This window comes from Aotus nancymaae, unplaced genomic scaffold (genome assembly GCF_030222135.1).
Source record: "Aotus nancymaae isolate 86718 unplaced genomic scaffold, 86718_ANA_hifiasm-v0.15.2.pri h1tg000020l, whole genome shotgun sequence".
Taxonomy (NCBI): domain Eukaryota; kingdom Metazoa; phylum Chordata; class Mammalia; order Primates; family Aotidae; genus Aotus; species Aotus nancymaae.
Genome location: NW_026988432.1, coordinates 52,916,190 through 52,929,913, shown reverse-complemented (window position 1 = coordinate 52,929,913; position 13,724 = coordinate 52,916,190). Strand labels below are relative to the sequence as shown.

The window sequence follows — 13,724 nt, the reverse complement described above, 5'->3', positions numbered from 1 at the left end:
GACCCATCTATGATGGTCATCCATGACCATCCACAATGGCCAATGGTCAATGACCTACTTTCTGTAAGTGCCTTTTATCTGCTTCTCTCCATTCTGCCTTGGACTATAAGCAGGCGTTGTATCTAACTGGCTTTGCACACCAACTACTCCACTGTAGTGTAAGTGAGCACCTTAAAATTGTGTGTTCAAAGATGATGATTTTTGCTTCCTTTACTTTGTGTACAGATGCAAGCCCAGAATCACAGGGCAGCAGTGTGACCGATGTGCTTCCGGGTTTTACCACTTTCCTGAGTGTGTTCCCTGCAATTGCAACAGAGATGGGACTGAGCCAGGAGTGTGTGACCCAGGGACGGGGGCTTGCCTCTGCAAGGTAAGAGAGATCGTTCAATGCCAGAGGCGCCAGCTACCAGTCAGCGGGGAAGTGCTTCATGTTGAGTTAACATAGAAAAGTATGTTGGAAATGGGACTGACCCATAATAGTTGTTTATAGCGTGTGTAGCATTTTACAGTCATGATCTAATTTTATAGAAATAGTTAGGATGCAAGACCCCTTTTATCTTTTGGAGAGGTCATGTACCCCCTTAGAATCTGATGACAGAATAGACTCCAGAAAAATCAACACAAACTTTAATCTACAGTTTCATGAGGTCCATAGGTTCCCCTAAAACCCTTTCCTGGACAATGGACTCCAGGTGATCATCTCTGCTCCAAGGGGTTCCGCCAGGTTGTAGGAGACCTTCCAGTTCCCAGCAGATGTTTTAAGGTGGTGGTGAGTGAGATGAATTGGTCTCCCTGTACTGTGAACCATACGGTGCTATTTCTCTACTTGCAAGATACCCCAGGGGCATCTTATCAAATTTAGAGAATTCTTTCCTCCATTCATGTGTGGCATAAAAGTTTAAACAATTATCGTGGGATGAAAGCTTAATAATTAACGTCTCTTTTAATGTTTCATTCATATCCTCATGCTAACATCTTCTGTTGGTATTTAATTTGTGCAAGTAGCTAATTGCAACCAGGGAAACTTTAGAAGTAATCTCTTCCTTCATGTTTTGCTTCAATAGGAAAACGTAGAAGGCACAGAGTGCGATGTGTGTCGAGAAGGATCATTCCACTTGGACCCAGCCAATCTCAAGGGTTGTACCAGCTGTTTCTGTTTTGGAGTAAATAATCAATGTCACAGTTCACATAAGCGAAGAGCTAAGGTATGCATTGACAGGAAGTGCTGGGGAGCGTTTTGTACGTGGATTTGTTAAATGGTAAGTGTTGTCCTCACTGTTCCTTGGCCTGCAGCATATTAAAATTCTTGTTTCCTGAATTCATCAGGTGTTTCCTCAAATGTCATGTGCTCAGAGGGGCTTTCCTTGACTACTCCCTGTGAAATAGCACACCCTGGTCACTCTTGCTGACCTTCTCCTTGTCTTCCCCACAGCAGTCAGCACTCCCTAACATATTTAACATTCTGCTTTAAAATTTGTTTATTGCCCTTCTTCCTCCATCCCTGGAATGTGAGCCCATTGATACACCCCTAGTGCCTGGAACAGGATCTGGGACATAATAGATGCCCAATAAATCTCATTAAATAAATAGAGTTTGTTATTTTTCCCCTTAAAAGAAAATACTGTTTCCATACTCAAAACACGCTAACACCAAATGTGTGGGTTTTTTTCCATACCCAAAATTCTCTGATTCTCTCCAGACACTCCCGGGGTGTCCTGCAATTCAATTCACTTCTGACACTCTCCACCTGGAGGTGACATCAGACTGTACAGGCTAAGGGCTCAGTTCTTCCAGACTGTCCCTACTTCAGATGTCAGTTGCAAGTCCCAGGTCTCCAGTGCTTCTCTAGTACTTTGCTACAAGTTGGGGTTTTCCACAGCCCCCTCCTTATGTTTGATAATCTGCTATAATGGCTCCCAGAATTCAGGAAACTCTTTTCTTACTATTGCGGTTTATTATAAAGAATATGATAATGGATACAGAGGAACAGCCAGGTGAACAGGTGTACGGGGTGAAGTCCAGAGGTTTCCTGGCATGGGAGTTAGGGCACCCCACCCTCCTGGCATGCAGACATGTTTACCCACCCAGGAGCTCTCCTAAGCCATCATTTAGGGGTTTTTTGGTGGCTCTTTCATGTAGACGTGATTGGTTAAATCATCAGCTATTAATAATTAACTCAATCTCTAGTCCCTCTCCCTTTTTCAGAGGTTGCGGGTAGGGCTGAAAGTCCCAACCCTCTCATCCTACCTTGGTCTTCCTGGCTACATGCCCCCATCCTGAAGCTACCCAGAGGATCCAGCCACCAGTCATCTCATTAGCACACAAAGAGACACTGTTACCATCATGAGTCCAAGAGTCTTAGAAGCTCTGGCGTCAGGAACTGTGGACTGAGAAAGTATCATGGCAAAAGATGCTCCTATCACCCCTGTCATTCAGAAAATTGAAAGGGTTTTAGGAGCTCTGTGCCAGAAACTGGTAGTAATAACCAAATTGATATCTCTCATCATGTCACAATAGGTATCACACCCCTCATTTCTTGTTTTTACTTCTTTCTGTTTTGCTTTCCTTCTCATCTATTTTACCATATCTTTTCTTTGGCCACTTTTTTTTTCTTTTTTTCTTTGTTTTGAGATAGGGTCTCTCTTGCCCAGGCTGGAGTGCAATCACAGCTCATTGCAACCTTCACCTCCAGGGCTCAAGCAATCTTCCTGCCTTAGCCTTCTGAGTAAGCTGGAACTACAGGCATGCACCACCACACCTGGCTAATTTTTATATTTTTTTGTAGAATCAGGATTTTGTCATGTTGCCCGGGTTAGTCTCAAACTCCTGAGTTCAAGCAGTCCTCCCACCTCAGCCTCCCACAGTGCTGGGATTACAGGTGTGAGCCACTGCACCCAGCCTTCTTTGGCCATTTTTTAAATTAACTTCATAAAACTAAAACTTTTCTTGTTTTCATTATTCCATGAACCAGTAACCTCATGCTTGCTCGTTTTGTGTGAGTCATGTCTTATATCCAATAAGTATTCAAAAAAAGACTTTTTTTTTTTTTGAGGTGGAGTCTCGCTCTGTTGCCCAGGCTAGAGTGCAGTGGCATGATCTTGGCTTACCACAACCTCCGCCTCCTGGGTTCAAGCGATTTCTGCCTTAGCCTCTTGAGTATTACAGGCGTGCCCCACCATGCCTGGCCAATTTTTGTGTTTAATAGAGACAAGGTTTCACCCTATTGGCCAAGCAGGTCTTGAACTCCTGACCTCAGGTGATCCGCCTGCCTCAGACTCCCAAAGTGCTGGGATTACAGATGTAAGCCACCACCCCAGCCCAAAAAAGACTGTTATATGTTTTTTACTGCCTGCCTATTTTTTATCTTTTACTGCCTGTCTCCTAAAAGAGGTGCAGCTAGTAATTAGAAAAAAAAGAAACTTTGTAAATCTGCTCTGAAGTCTCTTCTCCCCACCCCTGAGAACCAGAAAGCATTAATCCAATCCTATCCCTGTCCAGTTCTTTCTTTTCTACCTCAAAATTAACTGGCTTCCTTTGTGACTGGGAAAATATTTAATTTTGATGCTCCATTTAGAGAAAATAATACCAGGCCACTGAATTCCACATCACATTTTTCTCTATGAGGAGCTTGCCATTAAATGCATCATAGTCCTAGTTTTTATTCATACACTTACTTCTTTATTATGTGAACACTTATTGATCACCTACTAAATGTCAAGAACCAGGATGTGTGCTGGGTTACAAAGATAAATCCCACATACGTGTGGCTGCTGCCTTCCCAGAACTCCCAGGGGCAATGGGTCCAGTGGAGCTCCGGATCGGGAAGGCAGGTGCCAGAGGAGATGCAAAAAGGAAGCCTCTGAGGCAAGGAGGCTGCCTGCAGAGCTTTCTCTAGGACATGATGCAGCCATCACCAGGGATGCCACAATCAAGATGTTTCCGTCCCTTGCTTCTCTCCCTCATTCCAGTTTGTGGATATGCTGGGCTGGCGCCTGGAGACAGCAGACGGAGTGGACATCCCCGTCTCATTCAACCCGGGCAGCAACAGCATGGTGGCGGATCTCCAGGAGCTGCCCACAACCGTCCGCAGCGCGTCCTGGGTCGCACCCGCCTCCTACCTGGGGGACAAGGTAATGATGTCCTGCTGTTCTTCTGGACCCTTGGTGGGCCTCTGCTCTCGCTGTGTGAGCGTCATTTCCTGGAAATCTGGAAGGAAGCATTCAGCAGTTTACGTTCCTAACATTTCGGAAATTGGGTGAACTAAAAATGAAGAAGAGACCCTGCCTCCTGTTGTGAGGGGCTGGGCAGGCACCCCCTGCGCTCCACCCTCGCCATGCAGGAGCTACCAGCAAAGGAAATCACCCACAACGTTTTTCTGTTTTTACGTAATGTCAAAGACTTTTCCTCCAGGGAAATAACCATTTAAATCATATCTATTGCAAATGGGACATGCATGCTTTTAAATGCTGAGAATTCTTTATTTTAAGGCAGAAGAAAGCCTCTTTGTTAGAAAAACAAAAGCTGACAAGTGACTCACAAGCTTATTAAAAGAAACAGGCTCTGGTGGCAGTCTGACTTCCGTAAGCAGAATCGCGTTAGTTCCACACCCCTCAGGAGCTCACACAGCACTTGCTCTTCCCTTGCTGCGTGAGTTACTATGCCAGAGGCTGACCACCTCCACCCATTTTATGAGAACAGAAACTCAGGCCTCATGTGGAAACACCATCAGGTCACATATGTTTCTTAGCAAGGGTGGAACTTGCTAACGGGTGGATTTCACAGGGCCTGGCTCAGGGGATGCCATCTTCTCACATAAGGAGGACTGAAATAGTAGGGCCTCGTTGGCCTGAGGTCTCTAACTTCAGCTTCTGGGTGAAGGACTGTGGGTTTTGACATCTGAGTGTGGGGAATGTTGCCTTTCTCCTATGATCCCACTTCTCTCTCATATAATACTCCTTTTCACCCCTGTATGATGGGCCCATGTATTGATCATCTCTTGCTATGTAACAAATTACCCCAACACATTGCAGCTTAAAGCAATAATGATTATCTTGGATGAGGAATTCAGGAGGGGATGGACCAGAGTCTTCCGAGGTTACTGTCAAGATGTCAGCCAGGGCTGTAGTCACCTGGGACTGGAGCATCTGCTTCCGAGCTCACCCACGTGGCTGTTAGCAGGTCTCTGCTTCCAGCTGGCTGTGGGCTGGATGCCTCCATTTCTCATCATGTGAGACCCTCCATAGGCTACTTGAGGGTCCTCATGACATGACAGCTGGCTTCCCCCAAAGCAACTCATAAGGGGCAGGGAAAGGGGTAGGGAAAGAGAGAGAGAGAGAGAGAGAGAGCACTCAAGACAGAAGCTGCAGTGTTTTTATAACCTAATTTCAGAACTGCCATGCCCTCACTTCTCCTTTATTCTATTCATTAGCAGCAAGTTACTAAGCCCAGCCTACACTTGTGAGGAGGGGAATTTGGTGGCTCACACCTGTAATCCCAGCACTTTGGGAGGCTGAGACACGTGGATCACCTGAGGTCAGGAGTTTGAGACCAGCCAGGCCAACATGATGAAACTTTGTCACTACTAAAAATACAAAAATTAGCTAGGCATGGGGATGGGCGCCGATAATCCCAGCTACTCAGGAGGCTGAGGCAGGAGAATCATCTGAACCCGGGAGGTGGAGGTTGCAGTGAGCCAAGATCATGCCGTTCCACTCCAGCCTGGGTGACAGAGCAAGACTCTATCTCAGAAAAACAAACAGAAACAAAAAAGAGGAGGGGGAATTAAGCTCTACCTCTTGAAGGCAGGAGTGCAAAGAATTTGTGGCCATGTTTTTAAAACCACTTTAACTCCATCAAAAAAGCAATACTTAATCGCGATGATAATTCAAGACATTACCTTGGAATACTTCCAGGCTTGAAGATCAAAACTCTGTAAGACTTTGTCAGGTTACAGACTCTAGGGTAAAGCTTCTGTTGAATGGAATCCCAGAAGAGTGTGGCTTTTTCTCCCTGCCTGTTCTAAGTTGTCGGCATTTTCCTGTAGCCTATTTCGTTCTATCTAATCAGAGGTGATCTTGCCTGTGATTTTCATCCTTCTGTGACTTCTTCCTTCTTGATTGTGTTAAGGGTGGGAGGTGTCAGGACCCAAAGTGTGAAGTAGCTGTCAGAAAACTGTGACCATTCACTCCATGTCCCCACCACTGTCATGCTGCTTGTGCGACATTGAGACATCTGTGCACCTGCTGGAGTAGTCAGCCATGACTTCTGTACCCACCAGAACTCACAATAATTTGGGAAATGTTCACCATCTGCTTTCAGGAGAATTGTTTTTAGAGACAATTTATTTTTAGAGGCTCACTTTGTGACTGATAGATATTATCCAGTTCTCTCAGTTAAAAAAGAAACCAATGGCCTATATTTCCTAGAATAGTTATGGATTAAATAAGCATATTGGTTTAGTAATCATCTAGAAAAAAAAGAAACATGACTATTTTCCTTCCTTCCTTCCCTCTTCCTCTCTCTCTTTCTTTCTTTCCTTCCTTCTTTTTTTCTGTTTTTTCTTTCTTTCTTTCTTTTCTTTTCTTTCTTTCTTTTATAGAGTCTTGCTTTGTTGCCCAAGCTGCAGTGCATTGGTACAATAATAGCTCTCTGCAGCATCAAACTCCAGGGCTCAAGCGATCTTTCCACCTCAGCTTCCTAAGTAACGGACTACAGGCATATACCACCACATCTGGTTAATTTTTGAATGTTTTTGTAGAGACAGGGTCTTGCTACATTGCCCAGACTGGTCCCTAACTCCTGACCTCAAGTGATCCTTCTGCCTCGCTTCCCAAAGTGCTGGGATTATAGGCATGAGCTGCTACACTCAGCCTTACTTTTCTTTTAAATAAAGGTATCTTCTTACTTGTAAAACTCAATCATGTTCATGCTAAACATTTCAAATGACATTAAAAATAGCATAAAGTAGAAAGTTACAATACCATCCTCAACCCCGCTGTCTAGATACAACCCTTGTGAACAGGTCAAGTGTGTTTCTTTCCACACTTTGTGTGCCTAAGTGCTTTTCATGTGGGTTGACGCCGACATCATCTCTTTTAATGCTTGTGCTATTGATGCTATTCATTCCATTTTAGGTTTCTTCATATGGTGGCTACCTCACTTACCAAGCCAAGTCCTTTGGCTTGCCTGGTGACATGGTTCTTCTGGAAAAGAAGCCAGACGTACAGCTCACTGTAGGTATCAGGGCGCAACCTAAGTGGCAGGAAGTGGCAGCTGCAGTTGGTGCTGATCTAAGTTTAGGACATCTTGATATGTGGCCTATACAAGAATTGGATTAAATCATTTCCAATATTTTGTAGAAACTAAATCAAAGTTTAGAGCATGTAGCATCTTTTCAGGATCCTGCCTCCTCTGACCAAATGGTTTTTCTCTTCTCGCCTCCAAAGTACTTAACTGTATTTTGCTCTTGCCTCTCACAAAGTATTGCCTCCCCATGTTAAAATTTTTTTTTAAACTTTTTTTTTTTTTTTTTTTTGTAGAGACAGGGTCTCACTGTGTTGCCCAAGCTAGAGTTGAACTCCTGGCCTCAAGCAATACTCCTGCCTTGGCCTCCCCGAGCACTGAGGTTATAGGCACACACCACCATGGCCAGCTAATTTCTTTCATCTTAATTTTTGTAGAGATAGGATGTCACTGTGTTGCCCAGGCTGGTCTCAAACTCCTAGGCTCAAGCAATTCGCCCTGCTCAGCCTCCCAAAGCGCTGGGATGACAGGTGTGAGCCACATGTCCCGCCACATATTAAGTATTTTTTAATGTTTCTATATTTTAATTTTGTTTCATAAATGTCTTTGAGTCCTTCCCATGGGGCAAGACTGTATTGTTGGACTCTGTAAAGGACAAATGACCCCCTTCCTCAAAAGTAGGGGAAATCAGGGAAATATGCCAGGAAGTCTAACCCACTGAACAGTAGCCATTGGAGGAGAGTCCAAACAGAGCCCTCTTAGTGCTGGGGTTTGGGTAGGGGGAATGGGAGTCACGTGGTCTTAGATGCCCTTAGAAGACTTTGTGGTTCATTTTGAGCCAAGTCTTTAAGAATGGGCATACAAAGAGAAGTGCCCTTCCGGGGGCAGGGACGAAGGCTAACAGGGCTCAGCAGTGGTACAGGGCAGGAGGCTGTGCTCATGGATGACCAGTCCAATGGGGCTGTATCATCAGTGTGTGCAGAGTCATTGAAAACAAGTGTGAAAGGGTCTGATGCTATAACAGGAATTTTTTTTTCGAGACAGGAGTGCAGTGGCATGATCTTGGCTCACTGCAAATTCTGCCTCCCTGGTTCAAGTGATTGTCCTGCCTCAGCCTCCTGAGTAGCTGGGATTATGGGCATGGGCCACCATGCCCAACTAATTTTTGTATTTTCAGTAGAGACAGAGTTTCACCATATTGGCCAGGCTGGTCTCAAACTCCTGACCTCAAGTGGTTCATCCACCATTGAGGGGACATTCGTTTTTTGAGAAGGGAAGTAACAACATCCACACACTCTATGCCTGGCACACAATTCAGTACTGCCATCTAGAAAATTCCTTGAGGGAAAGGGTAGTATCACATCCTACTTTGAATTCCCTACAACACAGGGCACAATACCCTGAGCATAGGGTAGGGTGGCGTTGCCTGAAGTCGGCTCTATTTCTGGTTTATGGGATGTGATTAATGTGATGTAATAATAGCTCCCTGAAGGGTTTTCTCATGTCATGCACTGTATACAGGGACCAGCAAGTCACACACACCTCGTTGCAGCACATTCTTGGTAGATATTTGTGTTCAGGCACTGCTGTGTTGTGTTTTGTTTTTACTGGTATGCAAATCTACTGAACTGTTTTAACCCCAAGGAACCTTTGCAGAATATCTTGAAGATGAAGCAGCAAAGATTTTGGAATTATAGTCTAAGAAAAAATAGCTACACAGTAAAAACACCGTCACAGCAGTGCTGTATTTCAGTTTCATGTTTTTGCAGAGCATCTTGTAGTTCAGGCCAGGCCAATTTTTTTTTTACTGCCAAAGAGTTTATTATGCAAACCATTGGAATTCACTGGAAGGTAATGACCAAATTTTCTGTTTAATTTTACCTTCAAACATGGAAAATAATTTAGGCTCATGAAACATTTTCCCTGCTGCTTTGTTCTAATTCACTATAATTAAGAGTCTCTAGGGCATGTTTCTTAGATTAAGGTTTTAAATGATATCTGATTCCAGGTAATGGTCTTCTTTCTGAAATACCAGCCCTAATGAATGGAACCCTCTAGGGTTTGGTGCTATAGCAGAAAAGCTGGGACTTGTATGTGTTTTGGTAGCAGGGTTGCTGATGGTGGAGTGCTGGTGCAGTAGGCTGCTGGCCACCCCAACCTGCCCTGTTAAGATGCAAATGTGAGCCACCATAATGCCGTGGGCTGGAGGCTGAGAATGAATGAGGATGGGTCCCACAGAGGGAGGCAGCAGGGGAATTTCTCACCCCACATGCCAGCCTGTAGCTCCCTGCATGGGCCAACCCTCTGCCCTCCCCACCCTCCTCAGTAACCCACCCACCAAAGCACTTTCTTCCCACCACAGTCTGGTTCAGTGGGCAGTAATGAAAACAGCACTTCCTGCATTGACTACAAGGCATAGTTTAAAAAAAGAAAATTTCTTTTCTGCTGGGTGTGGTGGGCCCACACTTGTAATTCCAGCACTGTGGGAGGCCAAGGCAGGTGGATCACTTGAGGTCAGGAGTTCGAGACCAGCCTAGTCAACATGGTAAAACCTGTTCTCTACGAAAAATACAAAAATAGGCAGGGTGTGGTGGTGAGCACCTGTAATCCCAGCTACTCAGGAGGCTAAGGCAGAAGAATTGCTTGAACCCGGGAGGCAGAGGTTGCAGTGAGCCAAGATTGTGCCATTTCACTCCAGTCTGGGCAACAGAGTGAGACTCTATGCTGCCAAAAAAAAAAAAAAAATTATATTTGGCCAAGGCAATTTTCCTGATTTCCTATTTGTGAAAAGACACCGTATTGCCTATAATTATTCTGTTTCCATGTCAATAATCTTTTTACCAATCAGTTAATTCTGAACTATTTTTTAAGTCAGGTATGTCATATGATATAGATCATAGAAATGTTTCCTTAGATCAGTTATAAATCTTGAAAGATCCCAGTGAAGGTACTAACACATTCACGGTTTTCTTTAAACAGGGTCAGCACTTGTCCATCATCTATGAAGAAGCAAATACCCCACGGCCAGACCGGCTGCATCACGGGCGAGTGCAGGTGGTTGAGGTAAAGCAAGAGCAACCATACAGTGGGGAGGGTCTTTTGTTTTATGACTTAATGATTTCAGACAATCATGATTTTTACTCATTTTAAGACTTTTAAAAATACAGACTCTATTTATATAAATATAAATTTATATATAAAGGTTGAGCATCCTTAATCTGAAAATCCAAAATGCTCCAAAACCCAAAATATTTTGAGCACCAACATGACACTCAAAGGAAATGCTCATTGGAGGATTTCAGGTTTCGGATTTTCGGATTAGGAATAATCCAAAATCGGCGGGTAAATACAATGCAAATGTTCCAAAGTAAAAAAAAAAATCTGAACTTTGGATCACTTCTGTTGACAAACATTTCAGACAAGAGATACCCAACTTGTATAGCTTCAAAATACTAATTATATAAAATGTAGAGTGTTTGATGCTCACGTGGCTTTCTTGGTACCATCTGTCCAGCCCTTTAACATTGTCTCTCCCATTTCACAATTAATTATCCTAGTTGTAAAAACTCCATGAGTCAGCCTGGGCAACATGGCAAAACTCTGTCTGCACAAAAACAAAAATTCAGTGGGCAAGGCGGACTGCGCCTGTAATCCCAGCTAGTTGGGAAGTTGAGGTGGGAAGATTACTTGTGCCCAGAAGGTCAAAGCTGCAGTGAGCCATGATTGTGCCACTGCACTCCAGCCTGGGCAACAGAGTGAGATCGTGTCTCAAACAAACAAACAAACAAACAAAAAACCTGTGAGCTTGTAAATGCTATGACATAGCTCGCTGTCATCCTCAGGTCTCCCTCAGTGCTTGAGACGTCGTTAATGTTCAACATATGCTTAGGATGAGTAGATAGAAAAGCTATGAAAAGAAACAAGAGTAATACTAGCAAAATAAAGGAAAGCTCATCAGATTGCAAAACATTTTGTTATACTTACTTGGTTACAACTACTCCTTAAAAATAGTGTTCCATTCATATTAAATATGTCCAGTACCTCTAGGTGAAACTTTTTGAGTACTTTGAACTTGCAGACATATTTAATGTTTCTGAACAGGTACAGCTATACAATGGAATACTATTTGGCAATTAAAAAGAAAACAAAATATTGATACTACAAGACACCAAAAAAATATATTGTATGATTCTATTTATGTGAGACAGGGTATATCAGTAAAATGATAGAGTGAGAATCTCTCTAAAAATTCTGTCCTCCATAAAAGCAGTTAGAGAACTGGCAAAAAAGAAAAAAAAGGTCAGAATCAACATTTTCAGAACTCTGGAAATTAATCGAAGCCTTGCAGCCATCTGGAAATGGCACACAATGTATAAAGATACAATTTGTACAATAGTAGCATACAAGAAAAGAGGAGGGAATGATTCTAATAGAAGCACAGCTTTTGTATACTGTTGAAATTAAGCTGGCATTTATATAAATTGTCCAGCATGGACACATGCAGAGAAACAGAATGTCGATTAGTGGATGCCTGGATTTGAGGGTGGGAATGGGTAGTGACTACAAATTTACACAGGTGTTTTTTTTTTAAGGTAATAGAAATGTTCTAAAATTATATTATGATGATGATTGCATTCTTCTGTAAATTTACTATAAATTGTACACTTAAAATGAGGAATTATTATATATAAATTATTCCTTTAGCTGTTAAAGTATAAATTAAAATAATATGAGTATTATATTTGTATGTCAGTAACAGCTACCATTTATTGAATGCCTACTACATGCTAGGCACTGTGCTGAATACTTTATATGCATTGTATCGTTTAATTTACTTTAATTATAATCATACCCCCCGGACATTAGGCATTACTGTGCCTATTTAAGAGATATAAAAACTGAGTTCAACAAGGGCAACAAAATGTAAAGGTTAAAAAGGCAGGCTTTTACATAAAAAGATGTTCAACATTACTAATCATTAGAGAAATGCAAATTAAAACCATAATGAGATGGCATCTCACACCAATTAGGATGGCTACTATTAAAAAATTACAAAACAGGCTGGGTATGGTGGCTCATGCCTGTAACCCCAGCACCTTGGGAGGCTGAGGGAGGCAGATCATGAGGTCAGGAGTTTGAGACCAGCCTGGCAACATGGCAAAACCTTGTCTCTACCAAAAATATTTTAAAAAAAAATTACATGTGCGGTGGCTCATGCTTGTAATCCCAGCACTTTGGGAGGCAGAGGTGGATGGATCATGAGGTCAGGAGTTTGTTGACCCAGTCTGGCCAACATAGTGAAACCCTGTCTCTAGTAAAAATACAAAAATTAGCCAGATGTGGTGGCATGTGCCTATAATCCCAGCTACTTGGGAGGCTGAAGCAGGAGAATGACTTGAACCCAGGAGGTAGAGGCTGCAGTGAGCCGAGATCGCCCCACTGCACTCCAATCTGGGAGACAGAGCAAGACTCTATCTCAAAAAAAAAAAAAAAAAAAAAGCCAGATGTGGTGCACCTGTAATCCCAGGTACTCGGGAGAATCACTTGAACCTGGGAGTTGGAGATTGCAGAGATTGCAGTGAGCTGCGATCGCGCCACTGCACTCCAGCCTGAGCAACAGAGCAAGGCTCTGTCTTAAAAAAAAAAAAATTACCAAACAGAACTTAACAAATGTTGACAAGAATGTGGTGAAATTGGGACCCTTCGACCTTCTTGCTGGGAATGTGAAATGGTGCATCCACTGTGGAAACACTATGGAAGTTCCTCAAAAAATTAAAAGTAGGATTACCATATGCTCCAGCAGTCCCACTTCTGGATATATATCTAAAATAACTGAAAACAGGATCTTGACAAGGTATTTGCACATTCATGTTCATTGCAGCATTATTCACAATACCCAAGAAGCAACCAAATGTCCATCAACAGATGAATAGATAAAGAAAATGTGGTGTATATATAGATATATACAATGAAACATTATCCCCTTTAAGAAAAGAAGAAGGAAATCCTGCCATAAACTACAGCATAGATGAACCTAAGAACCAGCCGGGCACAGTGGCTCATGCCTGTAATCCCAGCACTTTGGGAGGCCAAGGTGGGCAGATCATGAGGTCAAGAGATTGAGACCATCCTGACCAAAATGGTGAAACCTGTCTCTACTAAAAATACAAAATTAGCTGGGCATGGTGACGCACACCTGTAGTCCCAACTACTCTGGAGGCTGAGGCAGGAGAATCCCTTGAGCCTGGGAGACGGAGGTTGCAGTGAGCCAAGATCGCGCCACTGTACTCCAGCCTGGGCGACAGAGTGAGACTCTATCTCAAACAAACAAACAAACAAACAAACAAACCTAAAATAGAATAAGGTGAATGTTTGTGCAAGAAAGGATCATATTTTCTGTCACCGTTGTGTATGTTTAATGATTGACCTGAGCTGCATGACTCAGTTGGTTTCCATATGCCTTCCTTCCTTCTTTCTCATTC

The 13,724-nt window shown here is 43.1% G+C and overlaps 2 protein-coding genes across 3 annotated transcripts in view; both read left to right on the top strand.

Annotated features, from left to right (window-relative positions):
• Window positions 1-4,019, top strand: part of LOC105712112 (laminin subunit alpha-3-like) — a 33,511-nt gene extending 29,492 nt beyond the window's left edge. Inside the window, exons 11-13 of one of the 2 annotated variants that reach the window (XM_064379330.1) lie at window positions 226-370; window positions 1,065-1,259; window positions 3,969-4,019. In XM_064379330.1, coding sequence (XP_064235400.1) covers window positions 226-370; window positions 1,065-1,256 — 337 coding nt within the window. In that variant the 3' untranslated portion in view covers window positions 1,257-1,259; window positions 3,969-4,019. Of the gene's footprint in view, window positions 1-225; window positions 371-1,064; window positions 1,264-3,968 lie in introns of those variants that run through there. The other variant, XM_064379329.1, reaches the window with a different exon arrangement.
• The window catches only part of LAMA3 (laminin subunit alpha 3), a 90,603-nt gene continuing 80,787 nt past the window's right edge, over window positions 3,909-13,724 (top strand). Inside the window, exons 1-3 of the mRNA XM_064379328.1 lie at window positions 3,909-4,130; window positions 7,134-7,232; window positions 10,222-10,305. Coding sequence (XP_064235398.1) covers window positions 3,978-4,130; window positions 7,134-7,232; window positions 10,222-10,305 — 336 coding nt within the window. The 5' untranslated portion in view covers window positions 3,909-3,977. The remainder of the gene's footprint in view (window positions 4,131-7,133; window positions 7,233-10,221; window positions 10,306-13,724) is intronic.